The sequence below is a fragment of the Aotus nancymaae genome, unplaced genomic scaffold (genome assembly GCF_030222135.1).
Source record: "Aotus nancymaae isolate 86718 unplaced genomic scaffold, 86718_ANA_hifiasm-v0.15.2.pri h1tg000003l, whole genome shotgun sequence".
NCBI classification, from domain to species: Eukaryota; Metazoa; Chordata; class Mammalia; order Primates; family Aotidae; genus Aotus; species Aotus nancymaae.
In genome coordinates this window covers 22,365,397-22,390,569 of record NW_026988414.1, presented here as the reverse complement: position 1 = coordinate 22,390,569, position 25,173 = coordinate 22,365,397, and the positions used below count along the sequence as shown (strand labels likewise).

Sequence of the window (25,173 nt, the reverse complement as noted above, 5' to 3'; positions counted from 1 at the left end):
TAGCTGGGTGTGGTAGCACACGCCTGTAATCCCAGCTACTCAGGAGGCTGAGGTGGGAGGACTGCTTGAGCCTGAAAAGTGGAGGCTGCAGTGAGCCGTGATTGTGCCACCACGCTCCAGCCTAGGCAACAGAGGGAGACCCTGTTTGGAAAAAAAAAAACGTTGCTTCTAAATCCAATGTATCCAACATTTACACGAGCCTAACTGCTAGGCATTGCTGTGGACAATGAAGATACAGAAGACACAGCCACTACAATCTGTTTTAAATCTGTTTGAGATCAAGGTGAGTACAAATAAAATTTTAAAATAAAACAGTTCCTCCTCTTGAGTCATTTACCTTCCTGTTTTCACAATCAGATACTTGGTTTACGTTTGGTTTTCCTCTGACAGGGTCTTGCTTTGATGGAGTGCAGTGGTGCAAACATGGCTCACTGCAGCCTCAACCTCCTGGATCCTACTGCTTCAGCTTCCCAAGTAGCTGGGACTACAGGCATGTGCCACCATGCCCAGCTAATTTTTTTTGTAGAGCTAGGGTCACACTATGTTGCCTAGGCCGGTCTTGAATTCCTGGGCTTGAGGAATCCTCCTGCCTTGACATCCCAAAGTTCTGGGATTAAAGGCGTGAGCCACTGTGCCTGGCTCAGATACAAGTAATTATAAAGAAGGGGCACGGTTTGAGTCAGTTGCAACTGAGTGTGAAACTTCAGTCTGGCACCTACTAGCTGTATAATTTTGGGACCCTGAGACTCGGTTTTTCTTCTTGTACAATAAAGATGATAGAACCCACCTCAAAGGGTTTTTATCAGGCTGAAATGAGAGAAGATAAAAACTTAGAAGGGGGCTTGGCCTATGGAGTTTGTAGAAGAGACAGGCACGTGAAAGGCATAAGAAACGTCCATTTCCCCTTTGCTGTGGCGCAAGTCATTTGTGAACCACAAAGTGAACATGGAGTTAGAGAAACAGGACAAACAAAACAGTGCTGATACGGTGGAAAGTCCAGAAAATATTCACTATCAGTACCCAACAGAAATCACACGCTTACAACAAAACCGAATTTGCTTGATGAAGGGTAGAAGTGCATTTAAATGTGATACTCAAGGTCACAATAGAGGGAGTATAAAGCAGGTGTGACAGAACAAATTAGCAAAGGAAATAAAAATTGAGTGTACAAAGAAATAAATGAATGGTTTGGGCGAGCCAAAGAGCAGGTCTCAAATCTCCTAATCCTGTGGTCTTTCAGTATGCGCCTCAACCCTCGCAGCACAGTTACTGCTCACTAAATTCCCAGGCCCAACCCCCATTCACCAGCTCCCCTGCAGAAGGCAGAGCTCGGTGACTAGTTCTGTCCCCTATGCTCTGAGCAGGAGGAATGTATGTCTCTTTGGGGCTGAAGCATTTAAGAGCTGGTGTGTAACCCTGCAGCTTCCTGTTCCCTTGTGACAAACATGGAGGCCACATGGGAAGATGGCCATGACACGGAAGCAGCCTCGACTGCTGAGTTATTGCAGTGGCCAGGGGGACTGCCCTGGAAGATTCCTGGACTCAATGTAAACGTTCAGTTACTGAAAGATAAACCTTGTGATATGAAGCTACGGAGATTTAAGGGTTGTTAGTTCATGTAGGTCAGCCTACTATGACCAAACCCCCTCTGGTACCTTGGGGGTCTTAGCCAGGCAGGTATCATCTGGCCTCAGAGCCCCTGAGGGTCATTTCACCGACAGTTCTCGGGGTGGAAGAGCACAGCTCAACTGAGGCAGATATTAAGTCCTGCTTCACCACTGATTAAAGTTCTCCAAAACATTCTATCTAAGATAAAGTATTATTTGCAAATGAAATAAAAATGAACAGTCAAGTCCCAAAGCTGTTATTTTGCAAGATCTAATACCTTTTTCCTTCCTTATTGCCTATATCACAACTTGCCTACCTCACAGGACTGTAAAGGGACCGAAGTGAAACCAATAAATGAAAGTGTTTCTATAAACTATGAAAATACATAGGTTTAAAATTTGAGTATTTACTCAATCTCTATGAGCCTCAGTTTCCTCATCTATAAAACAGGGATAACTAGAATGTTGATTTCACAAGGTTTCTATGATCCCAAGATGAGACTTTATGGTCTCATATGAAAGCATCTGGATAAAGGCTAGTTAATAGTAGGTACTCAATTAATATTTGCTTCATTTTGGATATGATGAGGGCCAATCACAGGAAGAAAATGTAAGTCACTGCTGAAAGGTCAGATACTAATTAGACAGTGCGGGGTCATGTGCTGAAGCTACAACTTGTGTGCTGTGTGACCTTGGTTAAGTCCCTGAGTATCAGTTTCTCCATACGTAAAATGGGGTTAACGATAATACACAGAACTCGCGGTATCACTGCAGGAAACAATCCACTGGTGCATAGAAATTGCTCGGCAGATGACGAATGTTAGTAAATCCGATTAAAATAGCCACGACTAGTTTAAAATATTTATTGATTTTCACAATCAAACCACCATAATCTCTTAAAAAACTATCATATTTGAGTAACTAGCTCTAATTTGAGCAGCACTTGAGATTAAGTACTTGAAATGTTGGTTCCTTAAACAGTCACTTGACAAATGAATTTAAACCTATTTTTTTGTCTTTTAAAACCATAATATAAAATGGTCTTACAAAAATTACCAGTTTCTAGTCCCCTGAACCCTCAAAAGGAAAAAGTCTTCAAGCATAAAAGTGAGCATTAAAAAAAGCAATTGGACAACTGACAAACAAAAGATTCAGTATGACTTAATAAACCTTCCAAGTATCTTTTAAAAAGTCCTATTATAATGAAAAAGAAATAGTTTCATCAAAGAAGTTTTCAAACTCTCAGAGATTAAAATAAAATCATAACGTCTGATCCAAGAATGACAAGGAAACATACCCTACCACCGTGCAGTTCTACGCCATAGAAGTCGAGGGTCCGCGCTATGTTGATATAGCAGGATTCTGCTTCTGATTGCTTTAGCCCACTACAGAAAAGACAAAAAGCAGGGTTCAACCGATAAATAGAGAACATTAATTCCGATTTAAAAAAATCTAGAACATTCGATACCATTTCTGTAAGGTTATGAAATGCCTTATATTATCAATCTTTAACAATCTAATGCTAAGTTCTACTACACCAAGTTTCTCTTCTTATCCATTGAATGTGACTCCCTCTAACCCTTTCGTTTTTAAATTAAATAATACTTCCCCTTTAGTGAGCTTTCAGTATTCAGATGGAGAAGACTGTTACCTTTAGAATCTCTGCCCTAATTATTCCAAGTTGCTAATTAGTAGGGAATCTTTAGGTCTCTCTGCCTTTATCTATTCTTTCAGCAGTGGCCTCAAACTTTCAAATGCCACTGGCCTGGTACTATTTTAGGACATTGACTTCTGCCCCGGGAATAATTCTGGGAGAGAGGTTTGGCAGTAACTTCTTAGAAAGGACACTCGGTTGCCTGGCCTTTGTTTTTATGGCTTTCCCAAGAAGAGAACGGTCCCTTGAGAGCTGGCCTTCTTGGTCAGGGTGGCCTTTATTTGACCTGGACTGAACAGCTGCTGCTGTAGCTTTAAGTGAAATAAGGGGAAGAAGAGCCAGAATTGGGCATATGTGCTAGAGCTGAAGCTTGCAACAAATATGCAGCAGCAACCGCGGAAGGCTGGTGCTCCCCACTCGGACATAGGGCACTTTTCATGAACTGAACCCAGGAGACTGGTCAGCATTTTACATCCGTCTGTCTGTTTAATAAGACCCGAAGGAACAGCTTTTTTTAAATTAAATGTGGTAAACTGCTAAGAGGTTTACCTTGGTACAGTCCATTGGTGGGGCAATCAGATTTCAAAACGGGCATTTCCTTCAGGAATTTGTTGATTTCAATAACATCTTGAAAAGGACACAGCAGCCATCACCCTAAACTTCTTACTGGATTTTACACTTTACAGAAATGCTAGTTATGCCAAATATATCTGCCACCATACCAGCTGAAAGGTTCAAAAACCCCCGACATCTTGAAAGAGGATTCATGCACAAAAGAAAGAGGTTGCATCAAACACAAAGGGATATTATGTCTGAAAATACCCGACCCAAGTTTCCAAAGTAGGCCACCCCAGCCCGCCTCACCTGTGCTGCTCATGCAGAGATTCGACTTTTGTTAAAAAGTCATCATTCTGATTGGGTATAAAGTGACTACCAGAAAGATAGCCTGGATGATGTATGGAAGAATTATAGTCTCCAAAATGAGCTATCAAGACAGAATAAGGGGAAAGTCATAATTAGTTTTGCCTATTTAATACGGTTTATATTTACAAGCATCTACAGAATCACCAGAATAACATTAATTGGAAATGCTCTTTGGTAAGTTCTGTACCTCCAGATTCCACACTTCTTTGAGCCTTCACTATGTGCTAAGATACTATCACACATGATCCAACCAAATTCTCACCCTTCCCAAGGACACAGAGGGAGAAAACTGGGAAATGGTGTTTGAAGCTAGGCCCTGTTCTAATCCCATACCTCTTCCATACACTGTGGTCAGCACAGCGGTTTGCACTCATGCCCCTGGATAATGAGAACCCACTGGGAAAAATGCCACGATCCGTATGCCACGCATGGTGCAGGCTTTCTCTACCATACCCCAAGGTTACCGTAACACTGAACCAATCTGCTCTAAAAACTGGGTGTAGGCAGAAGGGAGGCCATGCCGACTTGACCACTCTCTGCATCCTGACCCATCCCCTGGGATTCAGGGAGGTGTGGAAGAAAGGGGACCAGGATGTGCTCGGAGTCCACAAGGACAAGGGGTAGGTGGGAGTAGAGCTGAGGAGTCAGGGTTCAGGTGACAGCAAATTTCCTAGGGAGAAAGACACATTCTAAGGGGAGTTAGAAAATATGAAGAGAGATTCTGGGGCTATCAGGGGAATCACATTAGGGACCTGCAGCTGCAGAGGGAAGAGGAAGGGTGACCTCCAGACTAGCCCCTGGGCCAAATGGTACTGCCCCCTTGAGACCCTCGACTGTTGTCTGCCAACATGAACTGAATTGCTGATGCCTATGAAGTGATGGGCATTTCTGAGAGTTGTGCAGTGCTCAACCTGTGCAAGTGTCCGAGTACCCCAAGGACTCAAACCATTTGGGTGTCTGCACCATTGAGGAAACTGGGAAAAAGGATGGCACCAGGTGAAGAGCCAAGGACCAGGCTTATGGGACCTGAGGACAACCACTTCCCTTCTCTAAAGTTTTCCCATTTGTCTAAAAACAGAAGTGAGAAGATAATCTCTAGCTCTCATGGGGCAACTGATCTCGTACTCCATTTTCTTGGAGTACAAAACAATACAAAAAATGCTTCTATTTCATTAAAAAATATATATATTAGCCCTGATCTTTCCAATTATTTTACTGAATTTCTTCCTGCAGCTGGCTGCAATGCCAGGAGGCTCCTGCGGACTCTCAGTTCAACACCAAAGATTTCCAAATCAAAATAACTCCTTCTCTGTTACAAGGACAGAGTATGGGAAAGATACAGTGATACTTCGTAGCCATTCTTAAAAGGGAAGCGGGTGAGCCAGGTGGCTGCTTGGGTGAATTTCTACACAAAGTTGAAAGGGCAATGTGGCCGGGCACGTTAACTCATGCCTGTAATCCCAACTCTGGGAGGCCAAGGTGGGTGGATCACCCGAGGTCAGGGGTTTGAGACCAGCCTAGTCAATGTGGTAAAACCCGGTCTCTACTACAAATACAAATTAGCCGGACGTGGTGGCACATGCCTGTAATCCCAGTTACTTGGAGGCGGAGGCATGAGAATCGCTTTAACCCAGAAGGTGGAGGTTGCAGTGAACCAAGATTATGCCACTGTACTCCAGCCTGGGTGACAGAGCCAGACTCCATCTCAAAATGGAAAAAACAAAACAAAAAATAAATAGTGGATGCAAAGGTCATGTCTCACTCAGCTCTGCTCACCTAACTGCCCTCACACCACAGGGCTGCTCTTTGAGATCTGCACCATAATGAAGGAATCTGTTTCCTTCCTACACTGTGCCTTGAGCGCTGGGAGTGGGTCTGACTCACCTTTAGGGCCCAGCACCAGGCATGGCACACAGTAGGTGCTCAGAACTGATCTGTACAAAGGCTGATGCAAAGTTCAATTCTGGAAGGGGAAAAGGACAGAGAGCCAAGTAACCTATGTATGCAGACTTGGTCTAGGTTGGACCACAGGGTGTTAAGGCCAGCCAAATGTGGCCAAGTTGTGGAAAGAAATGTCAAGGCTATATAGCTGGCGAGTTTGTGCAGAGCTAAATGTACGATAGTGCGTTCACAGGAAATCATTTAGATGCTCTGACACAGCATGCCCAATGAGGAAAGTGCCAGAAAGCATTAGAATCACCTCCTTCAAACCCCTCATGTTAAGAGGGAAGAAACTGAGGTCTGGAAAGAAAAAGAGACTAACCCTTAGGACAAGGTCAAGATCAGAACCCAGGTGACCTGAGCCCCAGTTAGTGCTCCTACCACCCGGTCAGCCTGCCTGCCAGGCCGGTGAGCCGCTGCTGGCCATTTGATGACAGCAGGCATGTCCACAAAAGCCAACCAAATGCTGTAAGTGGCTTTCCTGAGCCTCAAGGTGAAGTCCTAGGAACTTCTACTCTGTTGGTTTCATTAGCTCATGGAGATCCCCCTGGATCCCAATAAGGTTATCCATCATACTATTTAACAGTTCCAACCCCAGTGTCATTCAGCAAACAAACAGCAAGGTTCTCTCTTTAGTCAAGTTGCTGACAAATGTTCTGAACTTCAAATAGAACCAATGAGCCGCCCTGTCGGGTGGTTTTCACTTTAAATCTTAAGCGGCTACTCTGTGCAAAGCACGGTGCTAACCACTAGGGGGAAACAAAGTTAAACAGTGATAAACATCTGCAAAACACTGGGCAGTTTCACATCGATTTCAATGACATCATCCCACATGATACTCATGAGAGCCCTGTGATATAGGCAATGCTTTTAATCCTCACTAAACAGATAAGGAAACAGACCCAAAGGGGCCTGCCACTGTTGCTCAGCTGCTAATCTGGAGGCTAGACTCTGATCACAGTCCCAGAGTACTCTTACCTCCTTGCTACACTATACACTCCAAATTGCTAAGTAATCCATTTCCTATTTGTGAGGAAGAAACACATGCAAAAGCTAATTTTAGCCAACAGAAATGGAAGTGCTTATGTGGGAAATACCTTGTCTTTTAAGTTACATGCTTTCTTCTCGTTGATACTATTTTATGTTTTACAGCAAAGAGAGGGTATCTATCCCAGGTTCCAATGTACAGCACTTCAAGCTGTCCAGTTCTTGTACTGGGCAAGTCTTTCACCTGCTATTTATCCAACTCCAACCAGATCTTACAGGTGGTTCTCAGGGGTCATTCCTAGGACGTTTTCCCAGATGCTCTCCCCTCTCCCCAAGCAGGATGAAGTAGATTCCTGGTGGCCATGTCCACTGCGAGTATCATCCACATCTGCCTCCCTATAGGCTGCAGACTCCTTGGGGAGAGCAGTGTGTCTTATCTACCTATGCACCCTGAGGCTGGTGCAGACCTCTATGTGGCAGAGGTCCACAGAACATTCTGGAATAAACATATATTTCCAAAAAACATACTTTATTCTTTGAGCTTCATAAAGCCTTGACAGGCTGTTAACAATTTTCTGCCATTGTGTATTTTCAGGTACGTTACCAGCAGATCACTTTGTTGTTGTTGTTGTTTTTTTAAGAGATGGGATTGCTCTGTTGCCCAGACTGGCATGCAGTGGCACAATCATGGCTCACGGCAGCCTCTAATTCTTGAGCTCAAGCAATCCTCCCACCAGCCTCTTGAGTAGCTGAGATTACAGGTGCAAACCACTGTCCCTGACTTTATTTTTTATGTAATAAGAAAATGTGCTTTTGGTTAGCTGGTCATAGTGAGGACTTATCATTATATTAGATGCCCCTCTTAGAAGACTTTAGCAAAATATATCATAAAATTTGGGTGTACCTTTTGATCCAATAATTTCATATATAATAATTTTTTTTTTGAGACAGGGTCTCACTCTGTTGCCCAGTCTGGAGTACAGCGGTGCAATTATGGCTCACTGCAGCCTCAACCTCTAGGGCTCAAATAATCCTCTCAACTCAGCCTCTCTAGTAGTTTGAATTACAGGGGTGTACCACGACACCCAGCTAATTTTTGTGTATTTTGTAGAGAGGGGGTTTCACTGTGTTGCCCAGGCTGGTCTCAAACTCCGGGGCTCAAGTAGTCTGCCTGCCTTAGCCTCCCAAAGTGCTGAGATTATAGGTGTCAGCCGCCATGCCTGGCACAAGAAATAATCTTTAAGAAATATATGCTATGCAATATATGTTTATTGAGGGTGGAGGGATAAAAGCTTATACTCAAAACTGCTTGCCTGATAAGCCATGCTTTTATTAGCATGATAGTAATGTTAATATTTCTACTGAAGCCAGTTTGTACTTTTTAAGTGCCAATAACTTCTTCAGCCCCCATTCCATCAGTTCTTTGCAGAAGGGAACTTGACTACTAAAGCTTGGCATAGATTTTTTTATTTGGTTCTTAAATTTTACTCTAAATAGAATTTACTGTTTACAATAGGCAATTCCCTGACAGCTTTCTTCTGGGCAGACATGAAAATACAGTAAGAGTTAACACTTGCTACATACCACGTACGATTCTAATAGCTTTACATACAGTAACTCATTTCATCCTCACTACAACCCTGTGAAAGAAACACTTATTATCCTCATGTGACAGGTAATGAAACTGAGGTCTGGAGAGTCATAAAGTCAGGCAGGTACAAGTGCACAAGGCAATACCTAGGTAATAGGGCTCCAGTCTGGTTCCCAATGACTTGGCCAGGCATGGTCCAACAATAAAGATGTTTCAGTTACAGATCACCTTCACACTATTGCTTAATTTGAGCCAAGTAGCCATATTGAGAGCTGTCTTAAATCACTTGTCATGGCCAAGGGAGACACCAGATTTTTTTTTTTTTTTTTTTTTTTGAGACAGGGTCTCACTCTGTCACAAAGGCTGGAGTGGCAATTGCATGATTATGGCTTACTGCAGCCTCAACCTCCGGGGTTCAATATATACTGCCCCTCTCAGTCTCCCTACTAGCTGGGACTACAGGCACCACACCAACACACCCGGCTAATTTTTCTGTTTTTTATAGAGATGGGGTTTCACTGTGTTGCCCATGCTGGTCTTGACCTCCTGGGTTCAAGTGATCCTCCTGCTTCAGCCTTAGAAAGTACTAAGACTACAGGTGCATGCCACCATGCCCAGCTAGTTATTTTTTTGTAGGGACAGGGTCCTACTAAATTACCCAGGCTGGTTTCAAACTCCAGGGTTCAAGTGATCCTCCCGTCTTGGCCTCCCAAAGTACTGGGATTACGTGCATGAGCCACCACACCGGGCGAGGGATGCCAGGATTTAAAATGAATGTGCCTGTATTCTAGTTAGTGTTCCTGCCTCATAAACCTGAAGCTCAGGCTGTGAACACCAACCCTGCTCTGAGATATGGGGAAGCTCAGTCTCCTCAGCTGACTGGCCTGGCAGTGACAGTTCACAAGGTCTAGAGATCAATGAGAATACAAGCTGATTGGTGATCATGCCACTTCCCACATGGATGTGACACGGCCAGGCCTGTCCAAGGTATACTGTAGAGAGAAGGGAAGGTTCAAATCCACCCAGGCCCATTCACCTCTTTGAGTTTCCCAGTAGAAGAGGAGATGCAGGATGGATGGTGAGACTAACTCTGGGTCTTGTCTTACTTGTGAATAGGGTCACAGGTGGTCATCTTTGACGTCCCTTACCCTCCAATTCCTGGTTACATGCAGGTGGGTAGGTAAGCTGCAGGCCCAGCCACCTTGCTCTTTACCTCCCTCATTTCTGTTCTTTCCTGGTAGGGAAGTAGGCAGACCTAGGGCCACCTCAGCAGGCCGCGTCAGCCTTCTCTTGCTATTTTGCCTCTTCTGAGACCAGATCAGGGTGTGTAGTTCAGCCAGTGCCTGTTCTCAGACCTGACCACCTTGCTACCTTAACTGTCTACCACATAGTAGGTCAACAGGGTAATAGGCCAAGATGGTTTGGGCTTATGGGAAGGTAGAAGAGATTTCTTAGGTCTTGAGCTGTGAACAGCTCTACCTGAGTACTATGTTGATGAACTGTATTGCCACCACAAAGCTAGTTACTATAAAGCAACATTTCACTCTCATCTGGCTATATGTTCTATTCATTGTGCCTACCCAGCATCTACCTGCATGACTTGGAAGGGAATATACCCTCGATAAAGTTTTACTGATTGAACGAGCGGATTCCTATTCCAGTTTAAACTAGCCTTGAAGAAAATTCCATCTGGACTTTCTATCCAATATGGTAGCTACTAGCCACGTGCGGTTAGTCCAAATTGAGAGGTACTGTCAGTGTAAAATCCAGACTGGTTTTCAAAGACTTAGCATAAAAAAAGAACGTAAAATATCTTGCTAATAACTTTTTACATTAAGTTAAAATGTTAATATTTTGAATATATTGCTTTAAATAAAACATAAAAAAAATCTCCTGTTTCATTTTTCCTTTTTTAAATGAGGGTACCTGAAAATTTAAGAGTTACATATATGGCTCACATTATATTTCTATTGAAAAGCACTGATATAGATCAATATATAAGCCATTAGCTATAGTAAAACTCCAGAAAGAAATTCCTAAGATCCCAGCAGTGTTTTAGAGTAGCACCAAGCAAGCAGCAGGGGTGACTTCTAGCAAATTTCTTAACCTAGCTGGGTCTAGGTTTCCACGTGTGTAAGAGATGACTGATACAAATATTTGTCCTACTGGGATTTGTATGAAGATCAAATCAAATGCCTGAGCAAAGGTTCTAGAAAATGCAATGTGCAACCAATGTCTACTGTCTGATGGGCTCTGTTGGAGAAAACGCCACACCTTTCCCCTTAAACGTCTTCCTTAATCCAACATCCCCACGCTACAGGAGAGGGCAAATCTGGGTAGAAGTGGGACTATCTGGACAGTCAGAGACATGCTGCCCAGTGCTACCCAGCAGGATTCCTGGGGAAGAGGAATCGGTCAAGCAGGAGGAACCGGTGACTTCCTCCACACACTGATCAGACCAATCTGTCCACCCAGGAAATGCTCCCTTCATGACTTACATTGTACGGCATAGGACGCTAGAACCACTGCTGAGTTAAGAGGGCAGGTTAACCTAACAGGAGAAAAACATATTAGTAAAGTCACAAGAACCACAACAGCCTGAAACATCCATAGATCATGGGTAGCACACGTCTTTCTTTGCTTTGATTAACCAATACAAAACAAAAAGTGTTACAATTCTGGGAAAAATTTAAAAGCAACTTTATGATACAAATCAATCTCAAACAGTAAAGGTAAATGTAACACACTAAATATTTTTAAAAATTTAACCAAATAATACCCATCACAAACACATGAAGCTACAGGTCTAATGCTGACCAGCGTTTTGGCTGGTCAAGAAGGGTCAGGCTCGTATCTCCAATATGAACAAAAAGTGAAAAAACTGTACTCTGAGATCAACGGGGAGCCTTCAAATCTTTCTAGTAAAGACCTGAGACTCATCATAGGGCACTCTAACTACATTCCTGAGTTCTAATGACCCTTTGGTTCTTGATTAGCCTCTTTCTAAAATAGTAACATCCTCACAGGAGGGACAAGTAGGAAGTACTTTGAATTTTAAAACCTGCAATTTCTTAATTAACTAATTATGATGACTTAGGATCCCTTATCTATTTACCATCCTGAAGATCAACAGAGTTCAGGGATCTGTCTATCTCTCAGTCTTTGTGCCATTCTCTAAAAATAATGATCTTGGGTTGGCCTTGTTCTCCTTTCCTCAAACTCACTGCTTTCCCTGGTGCCCTGTTTCTGCCAATGACTCCACCTCTGTCTCAGTCATATTTTGAATCCTCTGATTGCTCCCTTTTCTCTTCTGCATTCAACTGCAGACTCCATGGCTCTCCCAGGAGCTCACCCAGCAGACCTGGAGTAGGGGTCACTGCTGGGCAGAACCGGTAAGGGGATGGCAGGAAGGAGGGCTTGCAGGGTGGGGAGATCACTGATAAAAAGAGGAATCCGGCCAGGCGCAGTGGCTCACGCCTGTAATCCCAGCACTTTGGGAGGCCTAGGAGGGCAGATCACGAGGTCAAGAGATTGAGACCATCCTGGCCAACATGGTGAAACCCCATCTCTACTAAAAGTACAAAAATTAGTCAGGCGTGGTGGTGGCACGCGCCTGTGGTCCCAGGTACTCGGGAGGCTGAGGCGGAAGAATCGCTTGAACCCAGGAGGAGGAGGTTGCAGTGAGCCGAGATTGTGCCACTGCACTCCAGCCTGGCAACAGAGCAAGACTCCGTCTCCGAAAAAAAAAAAAAAAAAAAAGAGGAATCATTAACAGCAACACTGGGAGCCACTGGGACTTTAAAAGCATTCTTCCCAGCAAACCAGTGGTAAGTAGAGAAAACACAGTTTCTATGGCAGCTCATGAAGTACCCAAGATGTGAATCACTCCACCTTTCTGATAATGTGGCCCTCCAGGGGTTCCGCTTCCTGTCCACTGCGCTGTGTGGTGGTTCCGCAGCTGCATATGAAGATAACTTTCCCTATAGGAGGCCACCGTTCCTCAAGTGACTCTGTGTTCCTGCTGGGACTTGTAAATGAAATCCCTAAAGTTACGGATGCGGCCCAGGGATCTCACCATCTGTTTCTTCATCTGGAGATCTTGAGAGCCCGTGGGGAGGACAGGCAGAAATAGGATGAGTATCAGCTATTTGCTCTCCTAACAAGATGGGGTTCAATTAAATCTACGCCAGTAGCCTGGCTGGAGAAAGAGCGGGTGATTGGGATTTTGGGAACAACTTAGAAAAGAGGCTGAGGAGATTCCCTCTAGATGGAAGAAATCAGAAAGGAAAACATTTCCAAAGAATGGTGTTCCAAATACATACTAGGGAACGCCAAAAGCCTTTGTTCTGCTCTTTACTTGGCCACATGTTCCTAGACACATCCCTTCTTTCCCTCTGGGCTTCAGGGTCTCTCCGTCCTGAGTGAAGGGCTTGGATGAGATCAACCATCTTGGAAAGAAGGAGATGATGACACCTTGAGTGCTGGCTACCAGGGATAGCTCAAACAAGTTGGGACAATTTGACACTTAGGAAAAGTGCTATGTTCCACTGGGCCTGTCGAAAGACCCAAAGTTACAAATGGCCTGATCTACATCTGAGAAGCATTTGGCAGCAGAGACCCTCTCCTCAGAGAGGTGGTGAGGACCTGACAGGGGCCAGAGATCTAAACCAGGATGTGGCCCTCAACAGATTTGCCCTGACTCACATGGAAATAACAAGGGGCATTTTGTTTGGAGAAGAAAAACTGAAGACAACCCATTTCCAGTATTTGCAGAGTTAGATTAAAAGCTCCTGGGGAGGCAAGGCCCTGGCCTTATTTGGCCAGCACAGTTTAGTGCCTGTCTCATAAAAGGTGTTTGCAAACTATCTGTGGAAAAGACTTAAGTATGCAGAAGAGGAGGACAGAATGGGTTTCTGCTGCTGCTAAGGACAGCCTGGACCCAGGAGAGGGGTTGGTAATTTCAACCTTGAGTTACCCTAAAATGTAAAAATGCTGCCTCATGAAAGGGTGAGCTCCCCCTCACTGGGGGCGATCAAGCAAAAGCCCGAAGACCTGTAGATTGTGCTAGGGAAGTGATTCATTCCTACCTTGAAGGGGAGGATGAGCTAAGTGATGAGAATTCTGTAATTCTATGAGTGCTCAACAGTCATCAGGCTCTGGAAATCCCTTCCTCAAGGTGTCTCTTGTTTCAAACTTCCCACCTCCTCTCCCCACCTTCTTCACTGCCATGCCCCTGAGTCTCTGGCCTGGATGCCACAACAGCTTCCTCGAGGGCTGTCCATTCCCTTCCATTCAGACTGAACCGCCCTGGCCTCTGCCTGTCTTCCCTTGTGTACACGGATACTAACTTTGTGGATATGGCTCTTGCCACATCCTTCTTGCCTAAAAGCCTTCAATAGCTCTCTTCTGCCTGCTGGATGTAAGATGCCCGCCTACGTGGGACACGAACAGCCCTCTCTATTCTCCTGTAAGCTCTCAGCATGCGGTTTCCAAGTGGGACTGTGGGGGGTGGGGTGTCTTCTCACTGCCCAGGGAAATCCACCTCCTCACTTCTCTACCCACCTCAATTCTGGCTCATCCCAGCAATCTACAAAGACTTTTGTAGCTCACACCAGCAGGAACTCCTAAAATCTTATGATGACTGTGGTCTCCACTGCCATTATTCGTTCTGATTGTTTCCTAATTGCTTCATGGGCTACTTTCTCATTTCCCCAGTGAGACTACACACTCCCTTATGGTACAGCACGCTGGTAGCCTCTGAAGACCCTCCTCCCCCGGGCTAAACTCACAGGGGTGGGGGCGGGGTGGAGGGACTGGGAATATGCTGTGCTGTCCCCACTGGTTTACCTGCTGCAGTTTCTTCCCTAAGTCAAGAAAAGACTAAGGATTTGGAGGAGGTAGCTCAGGGACCACTGGCTTGGAATTTCCTCTCCCTTCCAGCTACTGAGATGGTCTTGGTAACACAAGAAGCACTGAATCACAGGCAGATGAGCAAAAAGCTTCCCAGAGAGAAAATGAGTCATCCGGAGGTACCAAGGGGTTCAGAAGTGGACCTAAATTAGGCTGGATCTGCCTTCCCGAATGAAGCCCATTGTGCATTCTGGGTCCTCTCCTCCCTTTAAAATTTCTCAGGTCTTTACCAGAAAGATTGCTGCATCCTTTGTAATAAAACCAAAATAACATGAAACAAAGTTGATCAAACCTTAGCCTCTCTCAGCCGTGACTGAGGTATAATAAAAACAGATGTCCAAAGCCTAATGCTGCACAGGATGCTTTCCACACCCACTCCTCGTTTAGATTTGATATTGTTACCAGAAATGAACGCTCATTAGATTAAAACCAGGAATTTTGCTAGTCTAACAGGAAAAGAAAAATATAAAATTCTCATTACCTTCCTTCACAAATATCCATCTTCAATTGTAGGAAATACAAGTGCCTATGAAATAATTGTTTTCATTAATTCATACTCAAACTGAAATAACAAAAAAAAAAAGTTTGATGAGTCAAAGACAAGAGCTGTACATGCGAAAGATACATAAAAATACAGTTTTGGTCCAAGGTATCAGGTGCTACCTTACGCTCTGCAAAGCTGCCCTGTCATTACTGGCGGCTCATGTTGGTGCCCTGTGTCTTGATTGGTGGGGGCAATTTTCTGCCAGTGCAGGCTGTCCTACGGAGGGCTGAGCGGGGATGAATGAGGTGGAAACAGCCCATTAAAGATGGGCTGGTGCTGTGGGTTCTGCTGTCAGTGAGCGCCCCTGCCCTTGAGGACCAGAACCCACAGGTTCTCTGCACAGGTGGTGCCCACACCCCGGCAGGGCCACTGTTCTGAACACCATGCTGGCATCTGTCCACCCAAGCTCTCCCTGCATAAAGTTGCTAAAAGGAGGGGAGTCTGTGAAGACACCTCCTTGGCTGGGCTGCAGACCCCCAGCTGAGCATTTTCCTGTGTCCCAGGAACTGTGGGTACATGAGCAAAAGCATAAACATCAGTAAACTCGAAGCTGCCCAGACCTCCAAGCTGAATTCTGCACTCATCTCTGCACAACCAGTAAATGTAACTTCAAAACTGCAGACCTGTTTTGTGGGCAAGTCGTGGAAGGCCCTTCAGCCTGTGACTTTGCTCCTCTGCCTGGGGAGTGGGGAAAGGAGGCTGTCGGCAGCATTGTGCAGGCCAGGAAGCGCCTAGGGGAGACTTCTATTTAGGGATGTGGCATACATGTGACACTTGGCCACTAGCTCCCACGCTTTTTTAAAACCCAGATTCAAATGGGGTAGACATTCCAGTGTCTGGCCAAGATGACAAAAGGGAAACCTCCTGAAATCTAATATAGACAGGGCAGAAGTGAACAGGGGCAGGAGAGAAATAATTTTAACAATTTAAACGAATCAGTTTCATTATTCCTTCAAATTTATAAGGTCAAGGAACTGGCTTTATGAGATGGGAATGCTCCAAACAGTATTACAATCTCCTATTTGCCCAGTTCTGGGCTGTGTTCATGGCACTACGTTGTAACTTTCCCTCTTATTTCAGCCCCATAACTCTGTAAGGTAGGTACCACTATCTCCATTTTTATACATGACAAAATCAAAGCTCAGATAGGATATGTGAGGGCAGCTGTGTCTTATTTTAACCTGGATGATCATGTTATTAAAAAAAACTCACTATGCTACAAATTTCTTATATGTTTAATGGCTAAAAAGCTTAGGATCCATGTCATAACTCTGATATTATTACTTTGATTATAATTAACTACTCACAGTGTATTGAACACCCTAGCCTTGAGAGACAATACAACATACATTTGCTGATTCACACCTATTTGGTATTGGAATCACCATCTTTTCTACCTAGGATAACATCATCAGTTCTTTCTAGTTTGTTTCTATGTTTATCCAAGCTGACATTCAACCAGAATTAAGTGTTCTCTCCTCCTACAATGCTACTGAGAGAAAAAACAGAAGGGAGAGTTATAGATAATCCAGTGGCGAATCTGGGCTTTCACTGACAAGCTCAGCTAATCAGTATGTCTTCCTAGGGATATAATTGAGAAGATAAACGAGCTCACCACTCACCAAATGCTGCCTTGTCATCTATTGAGCAAAGTTTCTGAGTCAACCCCATGGCATCATCATACATAAAGAAACTAGAATAGTGGAACACAACCCAACCTTAGGAGACTTCCTAGGAATCTTGAAGGAGCCTAATTTTGAGATTGCCAGTATATAAAATTCTGCTTAGAATGATCTAAATTTATCAGAAACAGCAGTTGTGGAGGCTCACAATAAAGAAGATATTTACTTAGCAATTAGAATACAGGATAGTTCTTTAGAAGAGATGCTTGGGATGCCTAACTTCAGAAATGTAACGACCTCTCTTGTGTGTACCACACCCATGACTTCAATTTCAGAAAAAAGCAGTGAAAGTCTCTCTGCCTAGATCCTTAACAAACAAACAAAAACCAACAGATACCACCTCTCTATATACCTTCTTTGACTCTTGAGAGCTAAAATTTCCTTCAGAAGGAATTTCCTTAAACAGGAACTACAAAGCTGGGATGAGATACTATGTGCCAGGAATATAAGTAAAATCTTTCATTTTATATATTTTTTAAAGCATGTGAATTAATGGTAGAAGCCTGGTCCAGGACACAATGATTTGGCAGCTGGGCATGGTGATGTGTGCCTATAATCCCAGCTACTCAGGAGGCTGAGGGAGGATCCTTTGATCCCAGGAGTTTGAAGCCAGTCTGGGCAACATATTAAGACCCTGTTTCAGAAAAAAAAAACCTGGCAGTCCTTGTGGGCCACCAGCTCTATAAGAGTTATGGGGTGGCTCCTGTAAGGCCGGTTGCCTCGCCAGGAGCATGGACACCCCCCCACCCCTTTTTCCAAAAGCTCGACAAGCCCGGACGAGCTCAGGCAAGCTCAGACATGCTCAGGCTTGTTCCCTTCTCCCATGCTCACACAGACTGACCTTCCCTTAAAAGAGCCCAGTATGCAAACAAGGTGCTGCAACCCTAGCCTCTTGCTAACCAATAGCAGCCGAGTCTTAACAACCAATAGCAGCCGAGTCTTAACGACCAATAGCAGCCGAGTCTTAACAACCAATAGCAGCCGAGTCTTAACAACCAATAGCAGCCGAGTAATTCCAACCAACAACAAGCCAAGTCCTAGGTAAAGGCTTGTAACTTACCCAATAGCAGTCCTGCTCTCCCACAACCAATCCAGCTCCCTCACTCTGTATAAAACCCCACGTCTGAGAGGAGTCCGTGCGACTTCTCCGGCCCCTCCTGTCGGATCACGGAACCTCACCCGGGAGCCTGAATAAATTTCTTCGCATTGGATTATTTTCGTGCTGGCCTCAGTTTCTTCGTTTTATCCTCAGCGAGAACAGACCTTACAGCTCCCACCATGGCTCCTGCTACATTAAGAGAAATCTCATGCCCAAATCCCAGAAGGTGATAGTTACATTCTATTCTGCAATGGGACATCATCCTTCTTAAGATGGAAAGCGGGGTGGGGTGTCAGTTGTGAGCCACTGAATTTTAGGAGAGACACACACACTGTTTATTACTCATTCTGCACTAAAATCTGCCTCTCTGTAGCCTCCATCCACTGGCTATAATTTTATGACCCTAAACATCCAGTTCCTCTTTTCCCATGACTACTGAAAAGATATGAAGGCAGCCTTCATTTGTGCCTGAGGCTTCTCTCCATCATGAATGCCCTAAATTTCCACAGATGTCCCTCAGACGACAGGAAGGCTCAGCAGGAAGATTCTGTCAACTCCCAGAGAAGTGGGCTTCTCTTCCATAGGGTATGGAAGAGGACGGCCAATGGCTAGGATAGGCACTGGTGACGAACTCCTGGGCTGCGCTAGCCGTAGGAATACTCTCCCTCAAGTTCAGCCACTGGAGGTCTCTAACATGCCCAGTGGATGCCACAAACCTGGGGCTCTAGTGTTACGGGGAGGAGACAGGAGATGGGTGACAATCGCTAGGTGAGGTAGTGCCGTCCACACTTGGGGCTGGAAGCTCCCAGTTGGTTGTACAATCAATTCAATGCATCACAGTTGGCATTTTTTCAAGAAATGAAATAAAACAGAATAGAAAACTTCAGAGTACTTGCGACTTACTATAGCTTTACAAAATGTTTGCTTCAGTAATTTATATATGTGTACTGTATTCTGAAACATAATATATTTTTACTATGGAGTTGTGATTTTTAAAAAACCCACTGGTTAGAACAAAATATATTTTTGAGAAAAAAAATATTTTTTCTGAAACAAAATATATTTTTACTATGAAACAAAATAGATTTTTACTATGGAGTTGTGATTTTTAAAAAACCCACTGGTTAGAACCACACACACGGATGTACACATGTACATACATGTATATACATACATAATCACACATTATATATAATATATATAAAAGACACATATACATATATACACACACATATTATTCATGTTGTTTTTAACGCATCCCTTCAATAGAGCCCTTTTTTTCAACAGGGTCTCAGTCTATCATTTAGGTTGGAGTGCGTGGTTCAATCATGGCTCACTGCAGCCTTGAACTTCTGGGCCCTAGAGATCCTCCCAGTTAGCCTCCCAAGTCGCTGGGACTACGGGCATGCACCACCACACCTGACTAGTTTTGTTACTTTTATTTTTGTAGAGGAAGGATCTTGCTATGTTTCCCAGGCTGGTTTCAAACTCCTGGCCTCAAGTGATCCTCCTGCCTTGGGCTCCTGAAGTGCTGGGAAGCTCACAGGTGTGAGCCACCATGCCTGGCCCACAGCGTGTTATTTAGTACTGGCCCAAGGATGCCTTAGTAGGGTCATTTCAAACACGTTCTTATAGATTTCATCACCAGCTCTGTGTCCGTCAGCTTAAGAAGTAACCAGCTGGGCTGAGTGCTTCTAACCCATCCCCAGTTTACCAGCATGAAGAGCTGGTACCGGGAAAGCTCGGAGGACAGGGCATGCTTCCATGTGGTCACCTGATGTGTCATACCAGACACCTTGGACACTGGCTTAAAATGTAATAAAAAACACAGTCAAATCCCCAATGTCTGCTACAGTAGAGGGAGGAGGTCCACAAAGAAGGCAAAATACAGTAATAGACTAATATCTGGCCTTTCAACATATTACAAGTTAAAATGTGATCATGTAATTACTACTAAAAAAATAAACAAGACAAACTCTGTGTCTGAGTTAATGCTGCTTCCTTGATGATGTCTTTTGGCCATAATGAACGTAGAACAGGATTCAATACTAAGCATCTATCGCTTTTGTTCTGGCGAGATTGCTTCCCTCCCTAAGAAAAATAAATGCATCGATAATAAAAGGGCTTAATGTTGCCACAGGGGAGGGGAAGTTGAGTTTGCGCAGTCTGTGTTAAAATAGCAACAACTTTCTTGTGCTACACTCTCTTCCTCCATTCCAAATACTCTGTACTCTACACCCAGAAAAACCCACGTACCAACCCAGGGTCGGGAGAGACTACAAGCCCTGAGGGGTAAACAACTCCTATACAGCGCTCTTTCCCTTATCTGGTTCACAGACTTCCCGCACTTGCTGATTCACTGAGAAGACAAGCTGAATCTATCCTGCTCTCCTTTCTACTTCTTGTAAACCAAGACCTGATAGAAAATTTTTATAACAAAGCTTGCCTGGTGGCTCATGCCTGTAATCCCAGCACTTTGGGAGACTGAGGCGGCAGATCACTTGAGGTCAGGAGTTTGAGACCAGCCTGGTCAACCTGGTGAAACCCTATCTCTACTAAAAATACAAAAAAATTAGCCAGGTGTGGTGGTGCATGCCTGTAATCCTAGCTACTTGGGAGGTTGAGGTGGGAGGATCGTTTGAACCTGAGAGGCGGAAGCTGCAGTGAGCTGAGATCGCACCACCGAACTCCAGCTGGGGAGACAGAGAGAGACTCCGTCTCAAAATAAAAAATAAAAAAAAAGAAAGAAAATTCTTTTAACAAGAATGTCTTGTTATCTTTAAGAGCCTCAATTCTAGCTCTTCAGAGACATCATGCTATTTGACCTGTGGATGACTATTTTACAAATTTGTCTTCTACATACTGTCTACTTTGGTAAAATATGACTTTTTGTCCTTTGAGCACAGTGTGTTCAGCAGGCAGGAGAGGCCAGGGAGGTGGAAGGAGAGATAGAAGGTGGCAGATGGGAGTATGTTGGGAATGGCACCAAATCAGGAGATAAGAGAAGCAGGCCCAAGACTGAACACTAATTCACTGATTAGAATGTCAGTATTGTGCACCCCAGATTTTTACCTGGATCATCATTGTTGGTGCAGTTACACCCAGATGAAGTTATTTGGCCATAGTAATAAAATGAAGAGTACATTTTTAGTGGTTACTCATTTTTATACACTAAATAGAAAACTTTAAAAAAATGTTATTACCTGGTTTGTTCTTGCTGCAGTGTGTTGGGATCAGGTATAAAAAATCTTACTCGAAAATGCAGGGTACAGGGGAAACCTCCTACAACATTTTTCAAAAACAAATTAAATTTTCTCTTTGACAAAGTCAATGTATGTAAGTTGCTTCTCTTCCATAAGTGATGCATTTTTCACTCAACCATAGCTTTTTTCCATTAGAAAAGGGCTAATTTCAAATATGGAGTGCTAAGTTAGTTGATTGTTTCAGAACTCTCCAAGTCTTCAAAAAGTAAAATATTTATGCAACATCAGCACAGACTGAGTTATCATCCCACTTCCTATCACACGGTTATCTTAGGGCTGTGTTTAAACATTGCACTCTGTTATCTGTATTAGAAATTTAAAAAATCCTTAAATCGGCATATTACGCAAAGTTTACAAAGAAATAATAGCCTGTGTTTGTGCAGCCATTCATACAGTTCAAGCATTTTCATGTACAGCCCTGCATTTGAACACCACCATGACTATGAATGAGCTAGGCTGCTACTGGTGGCCCATTTTACAGATAAGCCGATGGCTTAGAGAGGTGACTTGCCTTAGGTCACACAGCTGGTGACAAAACCAGAATTAGCGTCTCGAGATCTTTGATTCTGCTATACCACATTTCAAAATCATTTTTAAACTAGAAAATATCTCATGCTTTTAATGCAAAATGTATTAAATTAATATACTACTAAATCACACAATGAACACACTCAAATATGGTTTTACGCATCAACATCCAGAGTCAATTCGCTTGTGTGGGTAAAATTAGTCCATTTCTTCTGATAGATACGGCAACAGGAGAAGATCAGATTGTGTTGCTAAGATCCCAAGATCTTCATGTCAATTTCACCATTATTGCTCAGTAAATATCTGCCCGCCCTATCTAGGCACTGAGCACTTTCTTGCTCTCTGCAACTCAAGACCTTCTCACTGGCCTGCTGGATCTCCTCCTCTACCTTAGTTCATCCTGGGCTCCACCCTCCCTGCTCTTTAGTGCTTTCTTTCTTCATCTGCAGCGTGTGCTCCAGGAATCTCTATGGGGTTGTGTCCCTGAGTACACCTGTACATGTCTCTAGGTACCAGTGGGTGGCGCAATGACTATCTGCACATCAGGGGAGAGCAACGTCCTCCAGCTGCCTTGGGATGCTTGTTCACTTCCCCTCCCGCCCTTCTAAAACTTGTCATGTCTGCGCTGCACGCACAGCCTCTTTGTCTTTCTGGCTGTCCTCTATTGTGCTTACTACTATCATAGAATGTCGATCCCTCTGGGCTGTCTGCACACTTGGCTGTGGGGTTCTTGAGGGCAGAGTCCAAATCTGATCTGGACTAGATTCCCAGGGCTTAGCCCAGCACCTTGCCACAGTCTGAGCTCAGGACATGTTCATTGAAAGCACGAGCTAATGAGAAAATGAATGAAACACATATTCATGCCTTGTGTGGACTCATTCCTGGGGACTTGGATGGGGCAGGTATTTGTCTGCAAGCGGCTCTGTGGCTCCTACGGGTACTTCTGAACGCAGAGGATGCAGCTTATGTGAGAGAACTTTGAGAACCTGGCTCCCTGTGGGGGCAGCAGTGAGATGGGAGCAAAGGCCACTGTGTCTACTCCTTCCTGCCTGGGTGCTGAGGCAGGTGTGTGTGTGTGTGTTGGGGGGGCATCCTGTGTATGCACACCTGTGTGCACAAATCTACCTGCCCTTCTCCAGTCCGCCATGCACTGGCCACTTTTTTTGTGTTGGGCATCTTGGGGATGCAGAGGTAAATAGAACAAGGGTTCTAACCTCAAGAACTTGGGAGTTCTGAGAGGAAACTAAAGGCAAATAACAGAGATGAGGATGAGAGCGTTCAGGGACCCAACACGGGCAATGGTAAATCTAAGGGAATGTCGAGGGAGCCACGGTTTCTAGGAGAGGAAATGAGATCTGAGCAGCCTTGAAGAAAGGCAGGATTTTGAGAGAGGGAAGTGGGAGGGAAAAGCATTCCCAGCAGATGGAACAGACTGAGGGGAGGCACCAGGAGGCCCTGCAGATCAGCCAGGTTTGTCTAGGGCACGAGTGGCATAAAGGGAAAAAATGCTGGCAACGTTGGAACATCAGATTGAGAGCAGATCAGGGCAGAGGGTGGGCTACGGTGTGGCCTGATTGGTCACCCAGCTGGGAGTTAACTGCAGCACTGGGATCCACCCCTGAGAGATAAGTGGTAGTTGGGAGGACGGAACCTTTTATATTTGTGACACTACCTACCTATGGCACCTACCTATTGTTTTCAGTGAATGCAACTATGCTGTTGGGAAGTATGAGGGTTTGTGTTTGTCTATCATTCTGTCTCTCTTTTCCACCCTGGCTCTCACACTGTGCTAAGAAAGGCCATCCTCCTTCCTTTTCCTTCCTTGTATAAAGAAATGTGAGCTCCCTTGCTCCGAGCTGCCTACTCTCACCTTTCCCTTTCTTGCCTACAGCTGGGAAGGATCCTAGAAGGTTGATCTGGAGGCATCTGCTGACTCAGAAGTCAGACAGGGAGAAGATGGCTCACTCATGACTTCTGGACGCCCAGAACTCCAGGCCCCAGACGCTACAGGCACTGACGATCGGAGGAGAGAAACAGGCTGTGATAACTAACGCCTAATGTTCAGTTGAAGTGAAAGATCACACCAACCTTTTAACTGCTTCCTGATGGGTTTGCTTGATTCGAGCCATCTCTGTTGGACAAGAAAACATAAAATATAAAAGCAAACCGTGCAAGAGTTCAGCACATTTTAAAAAAATGGCACTTACAGGAGAGTCCACGGAGTCGTCATCATGCTGTAAACCAAAATATTCCTTCTCAGTCACACCCAGGTGGTTGTATGCCATATCCAGAAGAACCTGACCAGTGTCTTGTTTCTAGAACAAAAGAAATTATCAAATGGAAAAGTCTTAAAATAAATTAATTGGTGGTAAAAACATTTTTACTGTAGGCAAAAAAGAGTTAAAATACTCAGAAATGCTATGCACATACACTTCCCACCACAAGAAAAGCTTTAATAAATTTTAAGAAGCCACACAGCACATATGGGAGGTAGGGCTAAGAAAAACGACACCAACACAATTTAAGACAATATGAGTTTATTTGTCTAAGATTTCTTCCTTCCTCCTCAGCTGCAATTCCCAAGTGATAATGTCTAAATTGGAAAACTCAGCTCTCATAATCACAGTAAACTCCCTGTGGCCTCCTGTGGATTATCCACAGTGAAATGCTAACCCCAGGGCGGTTTCTGTTGGCTCCTCAGGACACATTTGTGGTTCCTACTCCTAGAGAAGCCACCAAAGTATATGTCCAGGAACGGAAAACTCTCACCTAACTGCATAAAGGAAGGCAGCTAAAAATACTCAAATGCCATTCCAAATGCCCTCAGAGTGATTTGGCCTGTGCCACCCGGTGGGCTTATCTCCCTCCCTGTTTCCCCTTCCGGTCATCTGAAGTGAGAAGCTGGAGGGCATGTTCAACTATACGTCTCTTCAGAGCAGGACTCGATCGCCTTCCCTGCTCCATGTTTACGGGGCTGGCATGCTGCCAGAATGGGGACAGTGCTGTAAGAAGCTCCCTTTTCCTGCCCCGGCTGTGGAGGCAGTGGCTGTAACAGAGTGTCAAAGGCCGTCAAGGACTATGAAACAGTTGAGGCACAGTGGACGCCCAAGGGGACCACACAAATGGTCATCTCAACCAGGTGCCCAGAGAAAGCAACCCCCAATCTGGGTTTGGGAGGAGGACAGGCCCAAGCATCAGCCCTCCCCTCCAGGTGCACAAGCTAAAAAGAGGCCTTTGGATCAGATGGCCCGGCACAAAGGCCCATCAGTTGTGCACTGATGGCAAACAGCATGGAGTGTTTGGAAAACTGCAAATTCTACTTTAACAGGCAGACTTTGCAGGAATCCTTTGAACCAAACCATTTAACTAAAAGGACAATATGAGTCAGAAATAGACCGTGTATAGAACAGGCCAAGGCAGCTCCTTTTTTTGAGTGCCTGAGA

The 25,173-nt window shown here is 44.4% G+C and overlaps 1 protein-coding gene across 6 annotated transcripts in view; it reads right to left on the bottom strand.

Annotated features, from left to right (window-relative positions):
- PTPN3 (protein tyrosine phosphatase non-receptor type 3) overlaps positions 1-25,173 on the bottom strand; it is a 120,388-nt gene that overhangs the window by 54,018 nt on the left and 41,197 nt on the right. For 2 of the 6 annotated variants that reach the window (XM_064379059.1, XM_012439062.2), the window contains exons 3-9: positions 23,938-24,045; positions 23,819-23,861; positions 21,143-21,221; positions 15,096-15,140; positions 11,203-11,255; positions 4,126-4,246; positions 2,905-2,992 (exon numbers count right to left, since the gene is read on the bottom strand). In XM_064379059.1, coding sequence (XP_064235129.1) covers positions 2,905-2,992; positions 4,126-4,246; positions 11,203-11,255; positions 15,096-15,140; positions 21,143-21,221; positions 23,819-23,861; positions 23,938-24,045 — 537 coding nt within the window. Of the gene's footprint in view, positions 1-2,904; positions 2,993-3,258; positions 3,342-4,125; positions 4,247-11,202; positions 11,256-15,095; positions 15,177-21,142; positions 21,222-23,818; positions 23,862-23,937; positions 24,046-25,173 lie in introns of those variants that run through there. The other 4 variants (XM_064379066.1, XM_012439065.2, XM_021672139.2 and 1 more) reach the window with 4 other exon arrangements.